Genomic DNA, 27312 nt, shown 5'->3' on the forward strand with positions numbered 1-27312 from the left:
TGCCAGGGGCTGCTGCCTGTGGGAGCTGCCAGCTCTGCCAGGTGCGGACAGGCTGGTTCAGGGTGCAGTGCTGTCAAGACAGTAGGCGAGCAGGCCCTGCTCCCTCCTCCAGCCGCCCAGCTCCTCCAGGCCTCTGCTGGTGGAGCCTAGCAGGGAGCCAGCTGGCAAAGGGACCTGCAGAGTCTTAGCCCCGTGTCAAAATGCAGAGCTGAGAAGATGGCTGTGAGCTGGGAGACCAGTAAGCAGCACAGCCTCCCTGCCCTCCTTCCCTGAGGATGCCCAGACTCCTTGGGTGGCCCCTGCGGCCCTCACCATCTGCAACCCCCCCCCCCCCCCAGTGTCTGCTGCCCCTGGGAAGCTGCTCCCCATCACTCAGGTGGAACTGGTGATGCCCGCTCCCTTACGCTGCTCTGGACCTGCCCAGGGAACCAGGAAAGCTCTGAGCACTTCTCTTTATGTTGACATGTCTGTTCCCCGGACTAAAATTCCTAAGCCCTTGAGGAAAAGAATGGGTTTTCATTATTGTATCTCCAAAGCCAGTGCTGTGGTTGGCACGTTGTAGGTGCTTTAAGAACATTTGTTGAACGAATGAATATGTCTTAAGTGTTTGCCCAATTATGGTTATCAATATTCTAATCATCAGAGGTCCTATAAAACATTCACATACAAATTGAAAGCCTTTAAAGGAAGGTAAAGGATATTGGACTCAAATTAAAACAAAAAAATCTTTCCCAGTCTATAGAAAACTAATATAACTTCCATTTAGTCATCGAATGCATTGGGTAGCTCTTCAGAAAGCTTGAATATCTGGGTGTCTAAAAGCCTCCACCGCTGCATGAGAGGATTAACAGACGGAAAACGCTTGTGGTCTGAGACTAGGAGGTGCTTCTATATAGGGGGGGAAGTCTTTATTTCACATTTTCTTTGGGAAAGATGGTAGAAACAGCACAGTCCTACTAAGTTTCCTCCCAGGAAAGGCAGGACCTTCTTTTTTCTGCTCCCTGGAGAAGGGAAGGGCTCAAGTGATGTCTTTGGGCTCAGGATTGGCTCAGTGACAACTGTGGAGGCTAAAATAATGCTGACTTAGTAATCATTTGAAAGGCACATTAATCAAGGGGCACAGATGCTTTAAGGAGAATGAGGCTGATGCTTCTGCCCACTCAGGCAAGGAGACCAGGCAGCCACGCTGGCCGCGGGAGGCCACAGGGGCAGCAGAGCTGGGCGTGGGTGACAGGCAGTGGGCGATGAGCTGGGCCATGTGGGCACAGGTTGCCCAGCCCCAAGCGGGTGTGACGGGGGCAGGGCTGGCCACGTACAGCTGGATCTTGGGGCCGAAATTCCCAGCTGGGAACTGGTTTGCCCACAGAGATGGTCACACCCACACGACAGTAATACGGCCAAGCCCAGGAGATGTCCACCCAGCTAAGTATATTCCATGCAAAACATTGTCCTTAGCTGAGGTAATGTCCTTTCTGCATTTGGGTGAAAAAAGGTTTCTGTAATAAAATGATTCTGATGGGAGATGGCAGGTTTTGTTTTGCTTTTCCCTCTCACTTGGCCACATAAATGCTTGACAAATCTATGTAGGTCACCAAAAAAAAATTTTTTTTTTGGAGCTGTCGTTGGCGTCTGGAATCCAGAAGTCTGGGAACCATGGAAAGGGCTTGTCCCCGGGGCCCTGTCATGAGTCTTTCCTTAACCGGATGGGAAGAATCGGAGGGGTCCAGGGAGGGCACGTTGCATCCTTGCCTGATGAGAAGAGAAAAACAAGCCGGTGAGAATCCCCAGAACTCACTGAGCTGTTCCAGGAACTGAACAGGGAACGCTCACTCTCTCCCAAAACGCCCTTTTGGGTGGAAAAACACCCATTGGAAAACACTACTGTTACACAAATATTCCAAAAATTGTATTAATCAGAAAAAAATCCTACGGTCTTTAGGAAGAAAGAGCTTCTGCCTTTTCTGCGGTTTGAGCGGCTGCATGTCCTTTGCTTTTCTAAACTGTGGCCAGAGGCCTGTCCACTGAGTGTTTGGTGCGGAGGGGGCGTTATGCTCAGAAAAGAAAAGAAGCTGGTGTTTTTTTTACCAGTCCTTAATGAACTAAAATTATAAAATCAAAACCAAATGTTCTTCAAGCTTTATGTTCAGTTTATGAGTCTTGCTAATCTAGTCAATGGCCTGATAACGTCAGCAAGTCCGAAGACAGTTCTGTAATCAATGCTCAGCTTGTGTATAAGTTTGACAGATTAAATTCCCCCAAACAACAGCATTTCTAAACTTGACCAAGTTACGGTAGATAATTCAAGCTGTAATTATGAATGTAATATCTGCTTCTTTCAAACACTTCCACAGGGCACGTTTATAATCCTCGAGGGCAGATTCCCCCTGCACACATCCGTGTTCGTATCCACCTGATGCATCAGACTTCCAATCCCAGCAAATCAGGTGCCCTGACCCCATCAAACAGGCTAACAGCAGTCGAAGCAGACATAACACAGCACGTGACTCGAAATCTTGCTGCCACAACTGGACACAAGCCAATGTCTACTCAATTGTGGGTAATTTCTCCTCTACACCTTTCAGTGTTTTCAAACGTCTTGCAGTTAACATATTACTTTTATATTTAAAATGTCTTTGGAAAGTAAAGTTTTCGTGGTGGGCTGACAGCAAAAGCAGCTGTAGAGAGTTAAAATATCAGTGGATGGGCGGGAAGGGAGGCTGCAGGTGCTGGGGGCTCCACTGTTCACTGGAAGTTAGTCATAGACTTGAACTTCCAAACTCTTTCTTTGGAAACTTGTGAAGACAGATGTTTAAGAACTTGATTAATAAAGATCTACTTTCTATCCCAGATTTGAGGATGATTCCAAAGAAAACATGTTATGTTCCCTGCCTCTTGTCCAGAGATGTAAATGCTTTCCATTCGGCTGTGTGCTCGCTCCTTGAAAACGCACAGCCCAGAGGTCAGAATGTAAGTAACCAGCGAAGCAGCAGAAACATTGATTTATCCCAGTAATCCCTAATCAATGTTCCCTGTCCTGAGGTTTCCTTCAGAATTGGTTTATCTTTCATTTGTTACAGGAAAGCTTTCCTCATTTATGAGCTCTTCACCAATTATCCTACCAGATAAAAATACTTTCAGATGTCCTAATTCTTAGTACTTTGTTGTCCTTTGTGACTTAATTTAAAACTCTGTCTTGGAAGAATTCTTAACTTTTTCAGAGCCCCAGATGATGTGAATGGAACAATATTATCGGTGAGGTCAGTGCATGTTTTTAAACAGTTTAACATGAGAAATAAATGTAAAAGCCTCCAGATTTTGTCTTCCCTACTCAGCTTCCCCTGGAATCCTGCTGAACGATTTCTTTCCTAACCCAGCCTTACCTGGTTAGGGTCTACTGTTTTGACCATCACGTGAAGAGGAAACCTATTTTGACACTAAATGGAGCCCAGGGTGCGAAGTCTCATCTCGGCAGAGGGCAGCTCGCGCCATCTGCTGGGGACATTAATAGTCCTTCCATCCGGTCATGAAGTAATTGGCTGCAATCTAGTTAGTTCATGACCTGATTGCCTTTACTACTTCTGACTGACAATTTTTTTTTTTTCTGACCGACAATTATTTGCCTTGAGATCCTCTGTCTTTTAGATTATGTTTCAGAGAAAAGCAAAGAATAGTTGACCCTAGAGATAAAAATAATTTAAACCAGAACATGCAGTTATCCCAGCCATTATCTGCTCTTACCCTAAAGGATGCTCTAAGAAGGGCTAAGATAATAGGTGTAGTTTGAAAATAGCAGATTTCTTTAGGCTGATCACAGTGGGGGTTGTGTGTGTGTGTGCACATGTTCCCACCAGAATGATGTCCCTCCCTCCCTTTCCTCCTTCCTCCCTTTCTTTTTTTTCAGCTTTCTGTCTCTCAGTTCTTTCCCTTTTTCCTTCCTTTAATCCTTCCACTCTTATTCCTCCTTCTCCTCCTTTCTTTTCCTTCTCCTCCCCCTCCTCCTCCTCTCTCTGTCTGTCTTTCCCTCTCCTTTTCGAACTAACAAAAACCATTTCTGGAGAATCTGCTGCATGTCCAGAAGAAAGAGCATGAGTGAAACAGCTCTACGAATATCCTTCTGTTGGCAAACTCCCCACCTCCAGTCGTGGCAGAGGATGGTGATGTGCTCTGAGGAAAGACATCTGCCAAGGAACTCAGGGCTCTTGTGGTTCTTGAGTGCTGGGCTGGGAACACCCTGTCACTAGCCTCTCTGGCGGGGCCTCTGCAGCCTAGAGGGACAGCAAGGGTGCGGTCTGGGACCTGGCCTTTGGGGTTCAAAACTTGGCCCTGGTCTCGTTGCCAATATCAGTTGTTTCTCTGACCACTATCCAGCCTGCAGAGGTGCTGAGTCCCTGACCTCTCCACTGCCCTGGGAGCACCCCCGTGTGGCGGTGTGGACACTGGCCTTCGCGACCTGGCCTTCCCTGTGGATGCGGGGTCCACTGCTTTCTCTGCTTGGTTCCAACTGGTTGCTCTTCCAAACTCCATCCAGCTGCTCCAACTGTGGGTACTTTAATCCTTGCTCTCCTCTGCTTGTGACGGCAGTGTTTCTACATCGATGGCTCCGGCTAGTTCTACCTGCAGGGATTTAAGAAAATTGCTGTGTCTAATATGAACTGGAAACGCAATGAACCAATCCTAGAAGCTCTGGGTCTACTTCTGGATTGTTTTGTTTCTCTTTATAAAAGTATAATCTACCAAGTTGAATAAATTATAGATAGCTTAAGAGAGAAAAAGTTTCCCTGAATCTCGAAAACGTTAAAGAACCAATAATATCCTGAGCAAAAGTCATGAAAGAATCATAATCATTTTTCATCAGGGACTGACAGAATATCCCATAGTTACTAATCTGCTTTATCCTCTCTTATACATGCAACAGTGTTAGAATGACACTACAAATAATATTGCTACCAATAATGCTTACTGAAAACAAGAATTTGTCTCTGCATTTGTGTTCTCCATTCTTCCGCCATTAAAAAAAAAAGCTGTACATCTATCTTGTCAGAGCGTATAGCTATTACATACCACTCTCTCTTTTAACCCTAACTTGGTCTTAGTTCAAATGACACTGTGACTTTGATGTTCACCTCTGGTCTTTACAGCAATGTCTCTCCATAGTCATTGTGATGGTCTGAAGATTGTTTTCTGGGAGAAATCATGGGAACTGAATTCTCTGAATTCCTGCATGTTGATAACAGTGGTCTATGACCTTTATACTTGAAATTCACTTTTGCTACATATAAAGTCCATGGCTCACATTTTCTTTCCTTACAAAATCTTAAGTACATGTACTTTGTTCTCTTGTGGCATAAAGCACACTGTCAGAGTTTGATGATCACCTAAATCCTATTCCCTCATAAGTCACTTGCTGTTTTTGCCTGGATGCCCAAAGATATTTTCTTTTCGTTTTTATTGAAAACCCAATAATTTTACTAGAATATGTCTGGGTGATGAACATTCTGAATTCATAGTCTCAGGTATGTAGTGTTTGCCTTTGATATGTTTCAAGTATGCCTAGTTTTTATTTCAGGAACGTTTCCTTGAATTGCAGGTTTTAGAACTGTTCTCTCACGTTGCTTTTATCTTCTGGGACTCCTGTTATCTGTTGGTTGCTCCTGGCTGTCCTCAATATTTGTCGGCCTCTCTTACACTCATTTGTCTTTCTTCATTTTTTTAAAATTTATAAAGATTTTCTCCTTTTCACTTTCCATTTCTCTTAAGGTGTTGTTAAGTTCCTTTCATTCCTTTAGTTTAATCTTTATTTCTTAATTTTTTTCTTTTATTTCTAATTTCTCCTGATTCTGATTTACATTGTCTCTCATTCTCTGAATGTCTTTAGTTTGTTCTGAAATAGTAGGTGACAGTTTTGGTCTGTTTTGTGGGTATGTTTCTGTGGCATGCTTTCATCGTCTTCAGGAATGTTATTCTACTTGTTGTTCTCTTTTTTCTGATGATAACTTTGCTGAGTTTTGACCTCACTTCTTCCCTAATGCTCATTCCTGAATTTACTTCTGAACATCCAAAAGGAGCAGCGTTCAGAGAGCTTTCGCAACACCTTCTGTTGCTGTCATCGGCGGGCTAACGTGTGAGAGCTTGCCTTCTGCAATTCCCTCTTTCCCAGTTTTATCTGCACTTCTTTCCTCCATGTCTCTCGTCCATGTCCTGCAAATTCTCATCCCACCCTGGGAGTCCCCCTCCATGTGGGGTCTTGTTCCAGAAGAAGAATTGCTCCAGCCCCTCAGGCCCATCCGTGGGCCCCTTGCCGCTGGACGAAGAAAAATCCTTCCTGTTTTCAGCTGCTCTCCTCTCCATGCTTCCTGCAGAACCTGATGCAATTTGGGGTTCCCTGTCATCAGGTCCATCAGATTCTTTACTGTTCCTGTTTCTACCTGCATCTACACTGATGTCACCCGGTCTTGCAGCGATCTGTGGTTCATCCTCACTCCCCTGACATTTGGGGGGTTTGTGGGAATAACTCGTCAGATCGTTTTGCCTTAAGCATCGTCTATGGGTTTTGGATCTGGTACCTACTCACCCAGTTCACAGCACCTAATGGATAAATGGCCCTTTAACCTTCAACACATCTGCAAAGTCTCTTTTGCCATGTAAGGAAACCTGTTCACAGGTCGGGAGACGTGGAATGGACATCTTTGGGGGCCATTATTCTGCCAAACACTGTGCCATACACCCATCTCCTTGCTTCAGCATTAGCAACATTTTGCCAATAGCAGTTATTCTCCTATTTCCCTACTGTAAAATTTTTTTCTGGAGTATTAAAGAAAATTCCAGAAATCATATAATTTACCTGTAAGTATTTTAGTATGATTCTCTAATCTTAAAAAAATACAGGGGAATTCCCTGGTGGTCCAGTGGTTAGGACTCCAGGCTTCCACTGCAGGGAGCATGGGTTTGATCCCTGGTCGGGGAATTAAGATCCCACATGCCACGTGGGGCGGCCAAACAAAACAAAAAACCCAAAACCAACCAACCAAACAAACAAAAAACCCCAAGAGCATTATCATAGCAAAATTACCAATAATTCTTTAGTATCACCTAACATTCATTCCATGTCCAAGTTTCCCAATCTTTTAAAAAGTGTTTTCGGGTTTTTTTTTGAAGTTAGTTTGTCCCAGTCATGACCCAACCCAGGCCAGGAACTGCATTTGGCTGCCTTGTTTCCCGTCTGATTTACAACAACAGATCCTCCTCCTGCCCTCCTCCCTTTTGTCGTGATGCTACTTGTTGAATAAAGAAATTGGGTCATTTGGTCTGTAGACTCCCCACATTCTGGGTTCGGCTGACCGCTTCCTGCTGGTGTAACATAACATGTTCCTTTGGTCCCTGTATTTCCTTAAGCTTGTAGTTCTAGGCTTAACCGGATTTCATTTTTTTTTTCCTTTTCTTTTCCGGTTAGTCAGAATACTTTGGAGGTGATGCTTACCTCCTGTTGCATCATATCACTGTTCATACAGAGTCCAGTTGTGCCGGTTTTGGTGATGTTAAAATTGTTTATCTGGGCATATGTGAAAATATTCCAATATTTTAATTAATAATAATAATTGCCACTTACTGCTTACTTACATATACCAGGCATTTTGCTAATTGTTCTCTATGCGACTTCTTATATTACATCTCAGTACATTCACTGTACTCATAGATTTGAAAAACGGACCGGACTTGGTTGTTTGGAAGACTCTGAACCACTGCTCTGAGCTTCAGTTTGTTTTTTTGACATAGTGATTCTTGCTTGATTTACGGGGTTATTCTGAGGATTATTTGAAGTAATGATATGAAAGCATATTGAAAAGTAGAACACGCCCTGCTATAGTGTTATAAAAAAAATTAAAAAAAGAAAATCCAAAATAAACAGTTACTGTGATGTCTGTCTCACTTACTCCGCACCCGTTTCTTTAAGGCGCTGAGCAGAAGAGGATGAAAGCGGCCCGATGCCCGCGCGCAGCAGCCGGAGAGTCGGTAACGCAGGTGTGCGGCCGCACAGCCAACCTCCGCGGGAGCCCAGGGAAGGGCCCAGAGGCGGCCCAGCGCCGCGCGCCACGCCGTGCGGCCCCTGCCCAGCACCCCCAGCGTCTCCAGCCACAAGTAACCCCGCCCAGCGCCCCGTGTACGTCCCCTCCCCGCGCCCCGCCCCTCCGCCCTGCGCGCCCCGCCCCCCTCCCCTGCACCCCCTACGCCCCGCCCCCCGCGCCCCAACGGCGCTCGGGCCCCGCCCCGCGCGCCCCTCGCCTGCAGCTCGCTGGGTCCGTAGCCGAGCAAGCGTCGCGCCGCCGGCAGCTCCGGGACCTCGGGCGCACTGAGGCAGGTGCGGGAACGCACGGGGCGAGCCCTGCGGACCCGCGGTGGGAGCCCGCGGCCCGAGGCCGGCGCGGGGCTGGGCCTCCGGGACCGGAGCAGGCGGCTGCGCAGGCAGGTGGGGGCCAGGCAGCCGGGCCCCGTGTCACCTCCGCGCTGCGGCGTCTGTGCTTCCGTTCGTTGCTGTTCCTGGCCCTGCGAGCTGCAGCCCCCTTGCCCTTTTAGGAACGCAGGTTTACCTCTTGAGAAAATGGTATACTGGAAATTATTTATTTGCTGGAAAATTACCATTACCTAAGGCCCATGTATTAAATCGTAGGGGCTGCTCCCTTCCTAGTTTGCTGCTGTAGATTTTTAAAAACCCGTCTTATTTAAAAATGTAACTTAAGATGGAAAATTTAACATGCAAACAGCCACTGATGACATTGTGGTAATAATGAATTTAACATTAATGAACAAGTATTAAACATGTTGTAATGCTAATTTTTTGGGGGAGGGAGGTTAACTATTCAGTGATAGCGTTGAAGTTAAAAATCAGTCAATGGATGAAATATTTTGCTCCCAGTGATGGACTGCAGCTACTATTGTTGTGTGTTGGGCCATACAGAACAATGTTGTATACGTGTTTTATGTGTAAGTATTTATACTACAACTTAAAAGAACTGTTCTTGGCCAGTAACTAATGTCGGTCGTTAGGTCGTTAGCTGTGTGGTTCTCGGTGTCTTTCACTTTCAGCGTGGCTCAGGCTCCTTGTGTGCAGGAGGCAGCAGCCACTGTGCCCTCTAGGAGTTGATGCTTTTTCCGCTTTAACGATAGTTAATGAATGAAAGATTATTCTGCCACAAAGCACGCAGTTTGTGTTTTATTTCAGGTAGAGGCGCTCTGATTTTGGGGAGCACAAGCCAACCTTCATACCGGTCTCTGTCTTTAAAAGGTGAGAAAATGACCCAGTGATATTCCCCTGAATCCAAGCTACCAACAATTTTTCTTCTTTTTTAAAATATAAAAGTAGTGAATTTAAATCTAAAAGGAAGCCCTTGTTATAGGACATTGTTAACTTATAGGGTCTTCTGTATGCATGTGTTTGTCTTCTTTTTAAAAAAAATTGTGGCAAAACCTACATAACATAAATTTTACTGTTTTTAAGTGCACAGTTCAGTGGCATTAAGTACATTCACATTGTTCTGCAACCATCACCACCATCCATTTTCAGAGCTCTTTCCTCTTTCCAAATGAAAACTCAACATCCATTAAATAATAACTGTCCATTCCCCCAACCCCAGGCCTTGGCACTCACCGTCCCACTTCTGTCTGTATGGAATTGACTTCTGTAGGGTCCTCATATATAAATTATTTGTTTATTTTTGGCTGCATTGGGTCTTTGTTGCTGCGCACAGGCTTTCTCTAATTGCGTTGAGCTGGGGCTACTCTTCGCTGGGGCAGGCGAGCTTCTTATTGAGGTGGCTTCTCTTGTTGCGGAGCCTGGGCTCTAGGCGCGCGGGCTTCAGTAGTTGTGGCACGTGAGCTCAGTAGTTGTGCCTCGTGGGCTCTAGAGCCCAGGCTCAGTAGTTGTGGCACATGGGCTTAGTTGCTCTGCGGCATGTGGGATCTTCCCGGACTAGGGCTCAAACCCGTGTCCCATGCATTGGCAGGCGGATTCTTAAGCACTGAGCCACCAGGGAAGTCCAAGGGCCCTCATATAAGTGAGATCGTACAGTATTTGTTGTTGTGTGTTTGGGTTATTTCACTCAGCATACTGTCCTCAGGGTTCATCCATGTTGTGGCCTGTGTCAGAATTTCTTTCCTTTTTCAAGGGTTGAATAATATTCCATTGTAATTAGATGTTCATGCAACATTTTGTATATTCATGATTCATCCATCAGTGGACACTTGGGTTGCTTCCACCTTTTGGCTATTGTGAATCGTATTGCAGTGAAATTAGTGTACAAATATCTGAGTCTGTTCTTCCAATACGTTTGGGTATGTACCCAGAAGTGGGATTGCTGGATCATATAGTTCTATTTGTAATTTGGGGGGGGAACCACCGTACTGTTTTCCACAGTGGCTGCACCATTTTACATTCCCACCAATAGTTCACAAGGATTCCAATTGCTCCACGTCCTCGTCAGCACTTGTTATTTTCTGTTTGTTCTGTTTTGTTTTTGATAATAACCATCCTGTCCCTTTTTTATTTGTTTTGTTTTGAGTGACTTGCGTGAGGTCACACACTGGGAAATAACACACTGGGGTGTGGGCTTCGCTGACTCTTGGGATCACCCGGGCCCCAGACATTAGGGGAGACCCCAGGAGCTCCAGGCGCTTCTGTGTCCTTCCCTTTTAGAAGAAAGTGTTTTCTCCAAAGAGGCTGGGGAAGACTGTCATCACTTCCCTCCAACCAGAGAGCTGCCCGGGCTCTTCCTCTGTTTGAGTCCCACACCGGGGCTGGTGAGAGGACGGTTCTGGGCGCACGTTTGCCAGCCTTTACGTTCCCACCTGGCTCCCACTCAGAGGAGCAGGAAGAGCCTCTGTCCTTTTCCCTCTTGTGTCTCTGATGAGGGTAGACTGTTGTGCATTTAAAGAGAGATGATGGACCGAAACAGCCACGCTGTGTGTTTGTAATTCTAAAATGCCCGGGAAAATAAATAAAACTAAACGTAAGCCATTAAGTCCACACACATTTATTGAGCACCTACTGTTTGCAGGCACCAAGTGGGCATGAGAGGGGGGACATGAAGATAAATGGGCTGGGTTCCTGTGCAGGGAGCGGAGAGCCTAGTGCAGTAGGAAGTATTGTTGATGTCGTGGCCAGTGCACACAGACACATGTACAGAAAAACGGAGCTCAAAGCTTTACTCTGCCTTTCCTCCACAGTGTGCCCTACAGGCTTGTCTTTTCTGTTTTGTTTTATTCTATTTTATTTTTAAAAATTTGGGTCAGAAACCACCAAACTGATTTTATAAACCAGTGATGAGTCTCTTCTAGCTTTTTGAAAAATTCTGGGATAATAGTGTTATCGAACCAAACTTGGGTCTAATCTACTGACACCAGATTGTGGTGAAGGAAAATGCGGTATTTATTGGAAAGGCGCCAATACAAGGAGGACAAGTGGCTCGTGCTCTAAAACCCCAAACTCCCCGAAGGTTTTTCAGAGAAAAGTTTTTATAGGCAAAACTTGGGGGGAGGGTGCAGGGTGTGTGGCTTTGTTCTGTTTGGTTGGTGGTGAGGTAGCAGGGCGGGGCTCCAGGAATCTTGTGCTCAGCCTGAAGTTGCCATCCTCCACCTGGTGGGAGCCTTAGTTCTGCAGAAGAGCTCAAAGTCATTATTACTTGTATCTCTTGAGGGGGAACCAGGACCCTGCCCCAAGGCTGCACTATTGTTTCTTGACTGTTACTTCCTTGTCTCTGCATTCCTTCCCTTTCCTGATTAGTAACTGTTTGAATCTGCCCTTTGGGACTTGGGAAAGGTCAAGGAGGTTGGGTGAAGCCTATTTTCTACAAACGAGAAGCGGGGCACACAGAAAGGCCTTGTACCAGAGTGGGCCCCATAGGGTCCTGCTCCATTTCAGTAGATGTTACTGAGCTGTTTTTTTACTGTTGTCGTCTGTGTTGTCAGGAATAAGAAGTGTGTGTGGAGTAGAAATCAAAATACCAAGATTCAGCCCTGTAGGGGTCAGCAGGGCCTCTTACATGTAGACAAGCCAAGAGGGGTCCTAGACCTGTGAGTCTGCCCCTTCATCCGAGGCCAGACTGAGCTGTGTCGGGAGCCTGAATGGCTTTCCTGCTGGGTTAAATTTGATGAGCTTAATAAAACTGACAAATTGAACTTGGGGAATGAAAACAATAACATTTTATTAATTTTGCCTTTTGAGCCCAAACCTTCTAACGCAGAGGAAAGCTTCTAATATGGACAGAATTATTCATCATTAATCCCAAGAAGGCAACACACAGAATATAGTCTTTATCATAACCTCCCACTTCCTCCTCTTACAGGCTGGTGATACAGATGGATAAACACATCTTTTCCATGTGTTTATTGATCAGGCGGGAGGGGATGGTGGCATCTGGGCCCGGGAGGGACCAGACCCCCTGTCGCTTAGTCTAGGAAAGGACACGTTTTCTCTCCATTCGCCTGTGAGAGCCTGGACGTGGAAGGGACAGTAGCATTTGGTGGTTCAAGCTGTGGCTGTGTTACCGGAAGGGGAACCCCTTCCAGGGCCCAAGAGTGGGGTCTTTAACACTCAGAAATGAATTGTCCGAGGAGACACATGTACTGATGAAGCAGAAAACTTTACTTTAGTGGGAAGAGGCACCCAGGTGGAGAGCAGCAGGGTAAGGGAACCCAGGAGACCTGCTCTGCCACATGCTTGTAGTCTCAGGGTTTATGGTAATGGGTTTAGCTCCCTAGGTCATCTATGGCCAGTCATTTTGCTTGTGCCTGTATTTGGTCCGATTCCTGGCAGTGCAGGCATCTCAGTCAAGATGGATTCCAGCGTGAGGTTTCTGAGAGGTTGGCAGGACATATTGTAGGCTGGCGTCTCCTGCCTTCTTTTGGGCTCTCCCTAATTCTTCTGGCTGTCGGTAGCTTGTCTGTCAGTCTGTGTTCCTTATCAGGACCTCCTGTTGTAAGATAAATCATGCAAGCGGTCATTATCCTCCCTGGGCAGGGCGGGCAGTTTCAGTCAGTGGTTCCCTAACAGCTTTGGGGATCTTAAGTCACTGGTTTTTATTATGGTTGAGATAAAACATAAGGTTTACTTTTAGTGAGGCAAGGGTCTGGGGGCTTCAGGTGTGAAGCGTTAGAAGCACCACGTAGTGAATGAATGGAGAAGCAGGGTCCTCCTGGCAGCCATGGCTCCCAGACCCTCCGGTCACTGGCCCTCCTTCCCCTGACCTGCTGGGTTCCACTGACCGAGCCTGTGGAAATCCCTCAGGGTGTGAGCTTGACTCTAATCTTGTCCTGAGAAGCCTGCCTCATAGGGATGAAATAAAATTCATATTTTATGGCAAGACGAGAAAACCTTAGATACAAAATTTTTCTCTGCCCATTTGGGCCTCCTCCCCCCCTTTAGTGTGTGCTGTGCACCTGCACTGACCAGCCCTCCTTACTTAGAGAGGGCCTTACTTCTTCATCTCATCAAGGGTCACAGCTCCTTACGGGGTGACCTTCCTTCTTCAACTTGTAAGGGACCGTGACGGCCCACCACCCACTGCTCGTACGTGCAGGTCTGGATTGTGTAAACTGTCAGTGATACATTTGATGTGTGACCCTTTGTCTCAGAAACAAAAGACCATCTCCCAGGTTGGCTTGAATAAAATTTTCCATTTTTTTCTTAGATCGACTGTTGGTTAATTTTACTGTCAACAATAGAAAGACTTACTTAAAAAAAAACCAAAAAACACTTTTGTGAACATTTCTGTCAATCTCCGCGGGTGCAGTGGGGGCAGGTGCTGTGACCCCGCGAGGCCCAGGGAGGGTCGGGGACTTGCTGAGGTCCCCCAGCAGAGCTGCGGTCGATTCTCACAGATCTGACGGAGGATGCAACACCGGAAGAAGAGCCCGGGCTGCTCCGTCTTGCTCTTTCCTGCCCCGCCGGCCACAGGGTAGTGACTGGTTGCCCATGGTTGCAGGTTCCTTCGAGCTGGGCCAGGAAGTGAGCAGCAGCCAGGTCCCTGAGGCCGGCCGCAGGCTGGGAGCGAGCAGAGGGCCGTAGGAAGCAGCTGTGGTGGAAGTGACGTCTGGGCCCCTAGCGTGGGGCTCAGAGCTGCGCCTGGCCTGGTTCCCCTGCTGCGTCAGCCCTGAACACTGCCTTCACTTCAGAAGGTCAAGGGGGTGGGCTGTGGCCATGACGTTGCAGACAGCATTGGGAACACGACTTTGATGGATGGTACGGTGAGTTCTGGAAAGAGGAAGAAAAGCAGTTTCCAAGCTTTGAGCAAAAGGAATTCTGTTTGAAAGATTTGGTGTCAGAAGCTGTCAAATATGGTTTTTACTCTGATGGTGAGTTCTATTTTTTTAATGATCACATTATACCAGGTTCACGTGGTATTGGGGTTTTCTCCAGAAAATGTGTCTCAACAGCCTCTGGCTGGCCTGCTGCCCCCCTTCTTTCCTTTCTTCCCCTTCCCTCCCTCCTTCCTTCTAAGTCCTCTGGTTTGTTTGTTTAGGGCAGAAAGAACACAGAAGCCTGAGGAAGGGCCAGGGCTCGTGCCCTCTGACCCGTTTGCCTGGGCCCTTATCTAAGCTGACAGCCGTGGGGCATAGGGCGGGCTGGGAGGGGTCCCCGTGCCCACAGTGCAAACCCACGGTGTCTCTGCTTGTCCTCGTGCTCTTGTGTCCTCCCCCCGGGGCGTGACCTCCCTGTGCTCCGAGGTCTCTGTCACCATGCCGTGGGGAACAAGGTTCTCTGACGGAGCAGTGGGCGTGGAGGAGCCATTTAACTTGTCCTTAGGGTTTTCTCGTTGGGAAACTGGGACCCACAGAGCAAAGGCTGCTGACAGAAGGCTCCAGACCAGCCCCAGGGCTGGGGCTCCCTCCCTCCCATCCTCGTGGGCGGGGACATTAGGGTCTAGCAAGTTTCAGCTGCTGTTTTGGCCTTGGCTTTCAGGATTTTAGGAGATTCTAGGACTTTGAAAGAAAATGGGACAGTGAGAGCAAGTGGTGTTGGTACATTTGAATGAGTCCAGGCTGAGGAGGCTGATGGTGTTGAGAGGGTTCATTACTCCTTCGAGTCCCTTCGCTTTTCCCTCTTTTATCAGCGAGCAGAGAGTCTGTGCCCCGAGTCACACTGATGGTTGTCCACGTCTGAGGTGTGACCTTGATGAGTGCATGGCAGCAAAAAGGACTTGCTCCTCCTCCTCGTGCCATCCGAGGAAGCGCTGGCCACGTGGGCAGGAGTTCGCATGGGGTGACCACACGTCACGAGGCGGCGCTACCACCCTCAGAGCCACTCTGCACTCTCCTTAGAGAAAACGGGTGGGGAGGACAGTCCAGGTCAGAGGGGAAGGGCCGGCTCCCATCACCGACGGCCCAGACCTGTGGGTAAAGCTGTCGTGTGTCGTGCGTCTTCTGTGATCCCAGGTCACATGCGTGGCTGCCTGTGACCTCTGTGTCCCAAGGGACATGTTTAAAATCTAGCCTTTGAGTCCTGCTCCCTCTCCCATCAGGTACTTACTATAAACAATGCGGCTCGCGGGCAGACACGGGACGGGACGGGAGGTGGGAAGCACCTGCCCGTCATTTCCTCGTTTCTAAAAAGCCGCCTGTGGAGGTGAGTCCTGAGCAGTGCAGCCCCACAGCCGTCAGCATGATTTCAGTCTTCGCAAGCAGGCTTCCTCATTGATCAGTTGCTGGTATTTTCAATGCTGGGTTGTGTTTTAAGCTTTTGTTTAATGGCTCAACATACACGTTTGCCCCTGTTTGTTTTTAGGTGAGGTTTTGCTGTTTTTCCGCGTCTTAGGGGTTGCGTGTTATAAACCCCACTGTGGAGTAGGCTGGGCTTTTACAGGTGGAGGTGCGAACATTCTGGAAGCCGGACTTTGCGGCGATTGTTTTAAGCCCTAAAAGAATGAGTGTCCTTGTCCCTTTGGTTGTCAACCATATGAAGGTTCCTAGATCCATCCTAGAAAATCACCTCCCTGGAAAGGACTCTGTATTTATTGGCTCAGTTAGGATCCATGGTGGGTGTCTCCACAGCTCCCCCTGCCTTCTGGAGCTTCTCCCGAGTCTGAGCTCTCTGTGGCCTCCAGGTCACCACCTGTTGTAGGATCCTGGTCTTGAGCACTAGTGGAGGAACCTGAAGTGGAAGGCCACCTCTCAAAACCCACCTCAGGCCACCCTTTCATCAGCATTCTCGTCAGGTGTGTCAAAAATGGATGCAAAGTTCATCTACGATTCAGATGAACCCGTGAACATTTGAAAGGTTCCCGAAGAGAGACAACCGCACGTAAATGTCTTATAAAGGAAGGCCATCTAGTGTTTAAGGCTGATGTGCATGAGGTGAAAACTCATGTTTGTGGGAATGTGTGTAACCCAACGCAGTGTTATGGCTGTGGCTGCATCAGACCCCAACCCTGAGCCAGCGAGGAAGCACCTTGTCTGTGAATGTCTACTTCTTTTGTGGAAGAGCCATGTAGAAAAGTGGAGAATTCACACCAAAGGCAACATGTTACATGGGGCTATGGCCTGTTGATTTTTGAGGAGGTGGGTGGGGCATCCTTTTGGGAGTCAAGTGGCACCTGCTTGCTAATTGTTGACTTTTCCTGTTATGTCTCGCACCTTAAACATCCTTCCCTAGACTCCCTCCATCTCATGATTTCTAAAGTAGTAATAAAACTTCGTCATCTTGGTGAGAAGATCATTCTAGTAGCGCTATCCTGTCACGTGGAGGTGTAGAGACCGCCTAGGAAGCCACTGTTTGCCTTATCTGTAAGTCATGTGGTGGGTCGTCCTTGTGAAAGTACAGGACAGTCCTGTTTATCTGGGAAGGTGATAGGGTTCTGGAACTTGCTAGTTCTTAATGGAGGGCTAGTGACAGTGGCTTGTTAAGGGACACACATCACCCGGTCCTCTTCCTTTCCCTGCAGGTACTCGGCTAAGACACCAGCACCAGCTGCACCTGGCCAGGAGTCTAGTTTCCTTGTGGGAAGTCTCGTGGATTTGACTTGGCTGCTGCACCCCCAGGCAGGGACATGGCTGCAGGGGACATGGCCTCGACCCGGCTGGGGGCCGGGAGGCAGCACCTCCGTCCACTGAAGAGGAGGGGCTTGGTGCTGCTGAGACTCACGGCCATCGTCTTTGCTGTGCTTCTGTTTTGTGAATTTCTAATCTATTACCTAGTGATCTTCCGGTGCAGTTGGCCTGCAGTGAAAACTCCTGCGGATGCCGGTGGACTCGGGACCCCTGAGCCTGTGCTCAGGGCCATGTTCTTGGCTGACACCCACCTGCTCGGGGCTGTGAGAGGCCACTGGCTGGACAAATTACGGAGGTAAGGGCTGGTCAAATTATGGAGGGTTTTCTGCGGGTCCATAGGCTGGAGGCTTGTCAGCCTCTCCCCACGGGTTGGGCCTCACGGCTTTAGGGACGCGTTCGTTATTTTCTCCTCAAAGAAGGACGTTTGAGGCATTTGGCTTTTCCTTTAACTTACTATTTACTGAGTGTCTGTTACATACAAGGACCCAGGATTGTGAGTCGGGTGTGGGTCTGAGTCCTGTGGCTCTGGACTAGTTATCAGGCCTCTGAGCTCCTTTTTCTCCTCGTCTGCAAGTGGGTTCATACGGGAAACCTCACGGGCCATGTGGACGAGGTCCGCGGAGGGGTCTCCCTCTGCCCCTCACCTCTCTGGTGTGAAATTTTGAGCCCTTGGGTTTGCCCCTCTGGGAGATTGGAGGAGGAGCAGATTTGTGGTTGTTCCCCTGGGGACAGCTTAGACCTGCTTGGCTTAGTTTGTTTTCTCATTGGAAGGCTTTTAAAATAAAAAATTTTTTTTAAATTAATTATTTATTTATTTTTGGTTGTGCTGGGTCTTAGTTGTGGCAGACGGGCTCCTTAGTTGCGGCTTGTGGGCTCCTTAGTTGCGGCTCGCTGGCTCCTTTAGTTATGACACGTGTGCTCCTTAGTTGTGGCTCGTGGCCTCCTTAGTTGTGGCTCACCGGCTCCTTAGTTGCGGCTCACAGGCTCCTTAGTTGTGGCATGCGAACTCTTAGTTGCGGCATGCATGTGGGATCTAGTTCCCTGACCAGGGATCAAACCCGCGTCCCCTGCATTGGGAGGCAGATTCTTAACCATTGTGCCACCAGGGAGGTTCCTAAAAATGTTATTTTTAACTGTGGTAAAATGCAAATAATGTAAAACTTACCATCTTAACCATTTTTAAGTGCACAGCTTGGTGGCATTAAGCACATTCACAGCACTGTCCAGCTGTCACCCCATCCATGCTCAGAACCTCATCATCTTCCCCAGCTGAGACTCTGTGCCCACTGAACACTGACTTCCCCTCCCCTCCCCCAGCCCCTGGTTCCCCACCATCTACTTCTGTCTCCGGCAACTTGACTGCTCTGTGTCCCTCAGTAAGTGGGTCCCACATTGTTTGTCCTTTTGTGTCTGACTTGATTCACTGAGTGGAACGTCCTCCAGGTCCACCCGTGTGGTGGCAGGTAGCAGGATCTCCTTCCTTTTTGAGGCTGTGTTTTACTCTGCTGTCTAGATGGACCACATTCTGTTTATCTGTCATCTGTTCCTGGACACTGGGTTGCTTCCACCCTTTGGCCTTTGTGCTTGATGCCATGAAGGCGATTGATGGGGGTGCTTTCTGCCCTGGTGGCCCTGTCCCTGGCACCTTTTCGTCACCGTGGCTTCATTTGTGCCTCCCTGGACAGGCTTTTACTCCTGTGGGCGGGAATGTCCTCCAGTTCTTGGGATGTCCCCAGGGTGGGTGAAGGAGGCGGGATGGACGGCGGGGCTGCTGTACCTTCTTCCTCAGAGTTTTAAACCCCAGGAGGCATGAGCTAGACCAGGGCTAGGGCGAGGCCCAGGTTCTCTGTTTGGGCCTCACCTAGGGAGCCTTGTTTATGAGCAGTCCCGTGAGCAGCCTGCCCTGTCCTCCTGCTGTTGCTACTACACGCTTTCCTCGCCAGGGTGAATAACAGTAAATCAGGGCAAACCGAGATGTGTATTTGTGAGGCGTCCTGGGTGAAGCGGTGGCCACGCAGAGAGGTTTCTTGGCCTCAGTCTCCCCTGACGGACAGTCACCGTCCCCTCTATTGTGCACCGGACGTAACGCCTGCTTTGGGAGGGGAGAGGAGCTGGGATCGCAGGAGAGTGGTGGAGTCGGAGTTGGCCAGGGAGCTGGAGGCGGGGCAGGCACTGCCAATTTGAAGTCCCACCTGTGTGGGTGCCGTGCCCGCTCGCTTCATCCCGTGACTATCCGTGAAAGCAGGTTTCACTGTCTCGTTGACCACAGAGAAACCAGGAATCAAAGACAGTAGGCAGCGTTGGCGAGGCGACCACGGGTTACTGGGGGGCGCGCCGTGTTGGGCTGTGGCCTGTTGGGCTGCAGACCCGAGCTCTGAGCGGTCGTCTTCCTCCGGGGTGGTTGCTGGTACGTCTGGAGTCGACAGGACTTAGTTCTGATGCTGGGCTGTGTCTCTCGTCTCCCCCAAGAAGCCCTGTGCTGCATCTCCTCCGTGTGTCCGTCGGCATTGGCATCTTTGTAAGCCACATCCAGGCCTCCCAGGCCCGTGGGCTCTGGTGAAGGAGGGACAGCTTCACGTGCAGGGTGGGGCTGGTCTGAGGGTCCCACCCAGGGAGGCAGTCCTTGCGGTGGTGGGAGGGGCAGCCTGACAGTCCCCTGGTGCCTTTGCCCTCTCCGTGAAGCAGGTGGGGACCCTGGCTCTTCCAAGCAAGGGGGGCCATGGAAGAAGGAGCGGGGACGTTTTAGTTCACATTTTAAATGGCCCATCAGACCATCTGCTGGATGTAGCTCCGCTGGACAAGCGGATTGACCCTTCCTTTCCTCTTGGCCTCCAGGGAGTGGCAGATGGAGCGAGCCTTCCAGACGGCGCTGTGGCTGCTGCAGCCCGAAGTCGTCTTCATCCTGGGAGACATCTTTGACGAAGGGAAGTGGAGCTCCTCCCAGGTGGGACCCTGCGACCCTGGCGCCCTGGTCCTGTGCTGAGGTCCAGCACAGGAAGCCCAGGGGGTCGCGGAGCCCTGGCCGTGGGTCGGAGGTTCCAGCATGAACAGTGTGTGGCCTGTCCTGATGTCTTTGGACTCTGTGTCAATGACAGTCCTGAGTTAGGTCGGCTCATCTTAGGTTTGTCTGTGTAGGAGACACCTGGGTTAGCCAGACGCTTCCCACGAAGCTCTCGGAAGGGGAAAAGTAAGCAAGAGGGAAGCGTTTCAGTTGTCCCCGGAGTTACAGAGTACATGCTGAAACGTAGCTTGACTTTAGGCTCTTAAAATATAATGGCTACATCATGAGATTGTGCTATGTACAGGTTACTTGCTTTCCTCTCATTTTCCTTCCTCTGAGGAAGGTGGGGGGAGCTGGGCCCTGGTGGGAGGTTCCTTAGCCCTCGGGCCCGAGACCAGGTGATGTGAACCTTTCCACAAACCAGAGAGAAAGGCCCTTCTCACCTTGGCTGTCAGAATGCTTTGCCTACTACATTCCTGGGATTAATGGGAAAAAAAAAAAAAAGCTGTTCTTGCTGCTTTGTTAAAAATGTTCTGTCACTAATGGTTTTGGAAGGTTTTTTTTTTTTTGGCTGCGCCGTGCAGCATGTGGGATCTCAGTTCCCCAACCAGAGATCGAACCCGCGCCCCCTGCATTGGGAGTGCAGTCTTAACCAACTGGACCACCAGGGAAGTCCCCTGGAAGATATTTTTAAAAATTCATTGAAATTTCCCAGGACGGTCCTAAGCTGTACAAAGAAAGTCTTGGTCCAGGTATGATAGAAACCCAGTATTCATAGGGTTGCAGTGTTTGTTGTGATCTAGTGCAGAACTAATTATGAAATAATGGAAATGCTGTATGTAAAAAGCAACTAGTTATAAAATGAGGTTGGATATAGATGTTGGTTTTGCAAATCAAGGGGAACATTTTATCTTTTTCTAATTTTATGTTATTCTAACCTTAAGTATTATTTGTTAAAGTCTTTGTAAATGTATTGAAGGAATCTCTATCCAGCTTATTTCCCTAGGTTGGGCCAAATTTAAAACTTTTAGGATAAAGTTGACTACTATTCAACTGGGTATCGTCCAGCCTGGAGTGTTTGTCCAGTTTATGTTTTTAGGCTTAATAAAAATAAGAACTAAACAAGCATCATTCTCAAGCTTTAACAGTTAAAGTCAGAAAAGTCTTGAGAGATTTGTTGGACTTTGTCTTTCCCCCACGTCTCATTGGGCCCTAACCCCCCGTCCAGCCTCAGGGAGTGTGACCCCACGGGAGCTGCTGGTCCTCATCCTGGGGGGACACACAGTGTACTTGACGTTTCTGCAGAGCCCGTTCTTAGGACATGCCCAGATCTGCGGGCATCCTCACTCAGCCTGGGGTCCGTGCGTGGCCGTCAGGTGACCTTGAAGTAGTGGGTGTATGAAGCAGGTGGTTTGGGGAGAACACCATTTCATTAAAATTTGGCATCAAATTAAATAGTTAAAGTATTAAGTTAGTTTTGGGAAAAGAATGTTAAAAATTCCGCACGTTGGCTTTATGAACGTCTGATCTGGGTGGGAGTGACCTCCTCACCCTCAAAACAGGGCAGGGAAGGCTCCCGGGCCACAGCGGTGGTGCTTCTCCCCGCAGGCCTGGGCGGACGACGTGGGGCGCTTCTGGAAGATCTTCCGACACCCGCCCCATATGCAGTTGAGGGCCGTGGCTGGCAACCATGACATCGGCTTCCATTACCAGTGAGTGGTCACAGGAGGCCCTTGTGCACGGCTGTGCCTTCCTGCCTGCCCAGCCTGTGGGGCCTTACCTGTGCGGTCAGCTGGCGGGGCTCCACGCGGGCGGGACTGCTGTCCTGCACATCATACGCCTGCCCCACGGCTGATCTGTACGTGCCCTGGAGTGATTCTAACTTGAAACTTACATTTCATGGCCCGTTTTCTTCGGGAATCAGAAAACAAGATGATTTGGGCTTTACTAGCTAATGTTCACACAGTGCTTCTGACATTCCAGCCTGTTAGAAGCACTGTACTTCTGTACATTTAATCTCTTATTTTACCTATTATTTTTTATTACTTTACCCACTGTACCAGTGAGGAAGCTGGGGCCCTGGGGACGAAGCCGCTAGCCCCAGGCTCCAGGCCCTGGGCTGGTCAGTGGTGGGGCAGTGGGGGTGGCACCTTGCCCACCTGGGGCCCCTGGGAGCTCAGAACGAAGGGTGCTGGTCGGGCCCTCAGGTCCCGGAAGTTACTTTCTGTGTTCATGATACTTCTTAAGACGTTTTAAAATGGCTCGTTCTGAAAACTGTTTCTTTTTACAATTGAACGTAGGATGAACACATACAAAATAAAACGATTTGAGAAAGTTTTCAACCCTGAAAGGCTGTTTTCTTGGAAAGGAATTAAGTGAGTATTATCTGTGAATTCTTATGAAGACCCCTAGAACTTGAATTTCCTTAAGAAAGTTTAAACACGATGGTCATGTCCCAGATCATTGGATTAATCGGCTTCTTATCTCTAAATTCTTTAAATGTCAGGCACCTTCTTCGTGCCCGGTGGACGTGCATGTGGGAAAGGAAGGCACATGTAGTGGGCGTCTCTGATGGTGCACTAGAGGGAAGGGGGCCCAGGGAACCACAGCTGGCCTTGTTGTCAATCCCAGTTTGGGCTCCTCTGGCCCAGCTAGCTCTGCAGCACCCCTACCCCCCCGCCGGGTTTTAGGCTCTGCTCTGTCGTCTTATTTCACGTCATCTCCAAAGGGAGCCAGGGTGTGTGGGTGGGTCTTTGTCTCCCCATTTTACAGCCGAGGTCCAGGCACACGAGGTCAGACGCTCAGCGTGGCGGTCACCTGGGACCTCTCACACGTTCGGGGTGGAAAAGCCTTTACCGTGTCTTGGACTCGCCCAGAGATGCTGTTTTGTCCTCTTAGCATCGTCTGCACCTGCAGACACAGCACAGCCGGGCTGAGACTTAACAGCTGTGCTGGGGTTTCTTCCCTGTGGGTGTGTAGCTTCTGTGTCCCAGGGACACAGTCGCCAGCGGACTGCACAGGTGGCCCATGGCTGATCTCCTGCCCTTGCCTCAGTTTTGTGATGGTTAACAGCGTCGCACTGGAAGGGGACGGCTGTGACATCTGCTCTGGAGCAGAGGCTGAGCTCCTGGAAATCTCTCACCGGCTGAACTGCTCCCGGGAGGTAGGACCCCACACCCTCCCACCCCCAGGGCATGGCCTCCCCGCCTTCCCTCCCCACCGTCCACCGTCCAGTGAAGGCGGGGGTGTGAGTTAAGGGCCTGACCTCTGACCAGCAGGAGCATCGCCCCCAAGAGTGTGGAGACGGGCAGCGGCTGCCGGCCTCGGCCCCCATCCTCCTGCAGGTGAGGGGGTCCCCGCCCGTGTTTGGAGGAAGCGTCCAGGGTCTTATGGTCCCCTGACTCCTCTCTGACCCTGGGCAGCACTTCCCGCTTTACCGGAGAAATGACGCCAACTGCTCCGGGGAGGACGCGGCACCCCCCGACGAGAAGTACACCCCCTTCAAGGAGCGCTATGATGCGCTCTCCCAGGAGGCCTCGAGGAAGGTTTGCTGCCTCCGGGACGCAGGGATGTGGGGACACAGGGACGCGGGGTGGGACAGGCAGTGCCTGCACAGCTGTTTCATCCTCCCCCCCCACCCCCTCCCCAGGAAACCCACTTCTGTTCCCTAAGATCTAGTTAATAATGTTCTCAGCTATTCTTTATTCTGTTTTCCCATCACCACGTATTTGGGAAGGTGAATGACACTTAGAGTTAAGTTTTTAGGGACTTAATTAGAATGTGCTTTCTTTTTTTTTTTTTTTTTTTAAGATATGTGAGGTACATCCTTAACTTTTTTTTTAAAATTTTATTTATTTATTTATTTATTTATGGCTGTGTTGGGTCTTCATTTCTGCGTGAGGGCTCTCTATAGCTGTGGCAAGTGGGGGCCACTCCTCATCGCGGTGCGCGGGCCTCTCACTGTTGCGGCCTCTCCTATTGCAGAGCACAGGCTCCAGACGCGCAGGCTCAGCAATTGTGGCTCAAGGGCCCAGTTGCTCCGCGGCACGTGGGATCCTCCCAGACCAGGGCCCGAACCCGTGTGCCCCGCATTGGCAGGCAGATTCTCAACCACTGCGCCACCAGGGAAGCCCCCTAGAATGTGCTTTCTTAAGTGTGTGTGTCTGTATGTGTACATTCACACGAATATTTATATACTATGTGGTGTATGTAATATGCAAAGCAAAATATAAGTACATTTATGAAGTAGATTTATAAAAATATTTATAAAGAGAAAATATAATTAAAAATATGAAATCTGGGTTGAGAAGAATAGATTCTCCCTAAGAGCCTGAGCTCAACTTTTGGTGGAGTCTAAACAGCCCAAAGGATTTTCAGGGCCGAGGGAAGCCTGCGAGGGCTTCGTGGTAGCCACGGGGCGGTGGCCGCGGGGTGGTGTCTGTGGCGGTGGCCCTGGGCCCCGGCTGCACTCTCCCCACCTCCGCTGTCACTGCAGCTGCTGTGGTGGCTCCGGCCGCGCCTGGTCCTCAGTGGCCACACGCACAGCGCCTGCGAGGTCCTGCACGGGGCCGGCGTCCTGGAGGTCAGCGTGCCATCTTTCAGTTGGAGGAACAGAAACAACCCCAGTTTCATCATGGTACGTGAACCTTTATTTTCGTCTCAAAGCTTTCATACGTATTTAAATCAACACAGTGATCAACTACTGAATTGCTGCAATCTGTGAAAATACACAGAAGCTGTAAACACCACCCCCCAGGCACACCAGCAGGAACATCTCTCAGGGGACAGTTGCGGCTGCGGGGGGACACCTCAAGGCGTCTCATCCTGTGTCCCTGCAGTGCCCTTGGGTACCAGCTCTGCCTGTTCCGTTTTCTAAGGAAGCAGGGTCATCTTGTGTTATTTTCCAAACATGCCCATTTGTTCTGACATAAAAATGCTACAGCTCTTGCACGTTTATTAAAGATGTTAATTAGTGACGACCTGAAGCTTCAGCTCCTTTCTTTGACCCATGAGTCCAGCATCCAGGTCACAGTGCTTTCATGTCAGGGGCTTTTACTTCATAACAAGATGGGGGAAAACCTCCTGTTTTCAAATTCAAAGTAAATGAACGTTCCCCACTGTCATTCCACATAGCAAAAACATCTACCAAAAAAAAAAAAAAAAGAAAAAAAAAGCCCACTGAGATGCCCCCAGCACACGTATTTCTGGTAATAGTTGCTTATTTCAGCATCAAGTGGCATGAAAAATAGCCGTGTCCTGCTTGTTCCTGGATTACCACTGATGCTAAGTCTCCAGGCCTCTCTGAACCCCTCTGCCATGTGCCCCCCTGGGTTTTAGAGGAACCCCCCGTGCCAGGGGCTAGATTCAGTGGAGGTCAGCTCCAGGTCGTGTGCACTCAGCACACTGGGACCCAGTGCTTGGGGGCGGGGGGGTGGGGCTAAAGGCTGTGCCCTTGGTCTCAGGTGCCTCAAGCCCAGCGGCTGCCTTTCCTCGGTTGGGTCTGCGGGTTGGCGCTGTTACGGCAGCTAACGGTCTCGCTTACTCTCCAGGGCAGCGTCACGCCCACAGAGTACGCCCTTGCCAAGTGCTACCTGCCCTGCGAGGACACGGTTCTGACCACGTACTGCACGGCGGCCGGGGGCCTCGTGCTCCTCACGTTAGTCCACGCTGGGCTTGTAGCCTCACCTTTTCATTTCGGTTGGAACATGCTCAGAAAATTTAAGACCACGTGAGTAGCAGGAGACGTTCTGCACTTAGTAGTAAGTCCCGAAGCCAACGAAACTGAACTTTGGGCAGTGCTTACGGAGGGCGAGACCAAAGTGGGCCATGGGCACAGCTCATAGGATCTGGGTTGCTGGTGCAGAGTCCTGCAGAATCAATAGTTGATTGTGCTGTTCTCACGCTGCAAAAATGGGACTTGTCTCTACAGCAGGTCTGTCTTCTCGTTTTATCAAATATATGTGTAATCAAAGATTGTATATGTACAGTGTGTAAAAGCTATGAATGTCATCACTTGCATGCACTAGACAGCCTTCCTTCCCCAAGACGGAGGGTTAGCTGTTCACAAATGCTGGGTTTGCTTCTGTCCTCCTATGAGTAGTTCTCAAGTTCTTATATTTTATAAAGCTGTATACTTAAAATAAAATACAGATGCTACAAGCAGGAATACATTGTTCTCAAGACTTCTGTATTTCTGTGCTAAATTAATGGAATCAGATTTTTATTAATTTATTTTTTTTTGGCCGCGCCACGCGGCATGCAGGATCTTAGTTCCCTGACCAGGGATCAAACCCGTGCCCCCTGCAGTGGAAGCACAGAGTCTTGACCACTGTACTGCCAGGGAAGTCCCTGGAATCAGATTTTTAGATGAGTGTAATGTTCTCTCCAGCAGACCAAGTTGTTAAATTTGAATTGAATGCCTGTCAGTGATCAAAAGAAACTTGAAAAATGGACAAGGAAGAGGCTTTTGGTATTTGAAAATAAATATGCCGTGGTAATTTTAAACCGGATAAAATGTATTCTTTTTGTGTTTTTTCCCATAAGAGTCTGGCTCTTCAATCAGACTTTTAAATAGGAAGTTTAGTTACAGCGGAATTGTTGAATAATAATGCATGTAAAAATATACAACTTCATTTTTTTTGGGTGTATGTGTGGGGCTGTAGCTCTTCAGATTTTCATGTTTTACTTTGAAAATGCAATGGAAACTGAAAATCATTTCCACTTCATATGTCTCAGTTCAACTGAGAGTTTTATGAAATAATCAAGGATGACAGGAACAGGAATTCGATGATAATGAAATAAAAAAAATGTGATGGTGCATTGTCTGTAAAGTTGTCATCCTTTATTTCATGGAAGAGCAGTATTTAAATGTGGATGAGTTTACAAAGGATTATAAGATGCTGCTTTAAAGAGTAAACTTAAAAATATTAAAGACTAAAAGACGAAACGGAAGTTAATGCAGTAACGCAGGCTAGGCTGCCCCATCTCTGCATTTGTGTCGTTGAAATATAACCTTGGGACAATTTAAAAGATTGTCTTTGACCTGAGAAAACCGCCCTCAAGGCCATGGATAGACAGAGAACGGCTTTCGAGGTCTTGAGCTGGATGTAACTCATGAGGCTGCATTTGCAAGTCTTTCAAGGTTGAGAAATAGCCATGTATTTTGACTTTGTATTTCAAATAAAGGTTTTGTAATGTTTCTTCTTCAAAAGGCAAATCACGTTCTATCCTTTGATTCTCCAAGGCCAGACACAAGCCTGGAACCCTTGTCTTTTTCT

The 27312-nt window shown here is 48.8% G+C and overlaps 2 protein-coding genes across 17 annotated transcripts; one reads left to right on the forward strand and one right to left on the reverse strand.

The window, feature by feature from the left end:
- Positions 1-883: 883 nt before the first annotated feature.
- LOC132347336 (uncharacterized) lies at positions 884-8637 on the reverse strand. The gene is made up of 4 exons (XM_059893782.1): positions 8249-8637; positions 7932-8191; positions 4394-4614; positions 884-1749 (listed from the first exon to the last, which is right to left on the reverse strand). Exons 1-4 carry the CDS (start codon positions 8635-8637, stop codon positions 1696-1698), a joined length of 924 nt encoding a protein of 307 aa, XP_059749765.1. The 3' UTR covers positions 884-1695.
- Positions 8260-27245, forward strand: MPPE1 (metallophosphoesterase 1). Of its 16 annotated transcripts, none has more exons than XM_059895495.1 (13): positions 8260-8356; positions 9218-9280; positions 13974-14343; positions 16640-16770; positions 16929-17329; positions 19870-19978; positions 21644-21747; positions 22336-22410; positions 23015-23198; positions 23311-23379; positions 23458-23580; positions 24531-24671; positions 25585-27245. In XM_059895495.1, the coding sequence occupies exons 5-13, from the start codon at positions 17034-17036 to the stop codon at positions 25765-25767; spliced, it is 1284 nt and encodes a 427-aa protein (XP_059751478.1). In that variant the 5' UTR covers positions 8260-8356; positions 9218-9280; positions 13974-14343; positions 16640-16770; positions 16929-17033; the 3' UTR covers positions 25768-27245. The 16 variants fall into 16 exon arrangements, with proteins under 16 accessions (XP_059751478.1, XP_059751479.1, XP_059751480.1 ...); XM_059895496.1 differs by lacking the exon at positions 13974-14343 and adding an exon at positions 16039-16202; XM_059895497.1 differs by lacking the exon at positions 13974-14343 and having other exon boundaries at positions 8260-8464.
- Positions 27246-27312: the final 67 nt, after the last annotated feature.

Source organism: Balaenoptera ricei, chromosome 14, assembly GCF_028023285.1.
Source record: "Balaenoptera ricei isolate mBalRic1 chromosome 14, mBalRic1.hap2, whole genome shotgun sequence".
In the NCBI taxonomy this organism is placed as follows: domain Eukaryota; kingdom Metazoa; phylum Chordata; class Mammalia; order Artiodactyla; family Balaenopteridae; genus Balaenoptera; species Balaenoptera ricei.

Bases quoted from the DNA above. Each gene is read 5' to 3' on its own strand.
- MPPE1 (XM_059895497.1), top strand. From the start codon at position 17,034: ATGGCTGCAGGGGACATGGCCTCGACCCGGCTGGGGGCCGGGAGGCAG. The intron at 17,330-19,869 runs GTAAGGGCTGGT...CTTGGCCTCCAG, and splicing joins TGGCTGGACAAATTACGGAG to GGAGTGGCAGATGGAGCGAG. The intron at 19,979-21,643 runs GTGGGACCCTGC...TTCTCCCCGCAG, and splicing joins GGAAGTGGAGCTCCTCCCAG to GCCTGGGCGGACGACGTGGG.
- LOC132347336 (XM_059893782.1), bottom strand. From the start codon at position 8,637: ATGGTAATTTTCCAGCAAATAAATAATTTCCAGTATACCATTTTCTCA. The intron at 4,615-7,931 runs GTAAGTGAGACA...AAATCCCTGCAG, and splicing joins CTTAAAGAAACGGGTGCGGA to GTAGAACTAGCCGGAGCCAT. The intron at 1,750-4,393 runs GTCAGGGACTCA...TCTTCTCATCAG, and splicing joins GCTCCCAGGGCAGTGGAGAG to GCAAGGATGCAACGTGCCCT.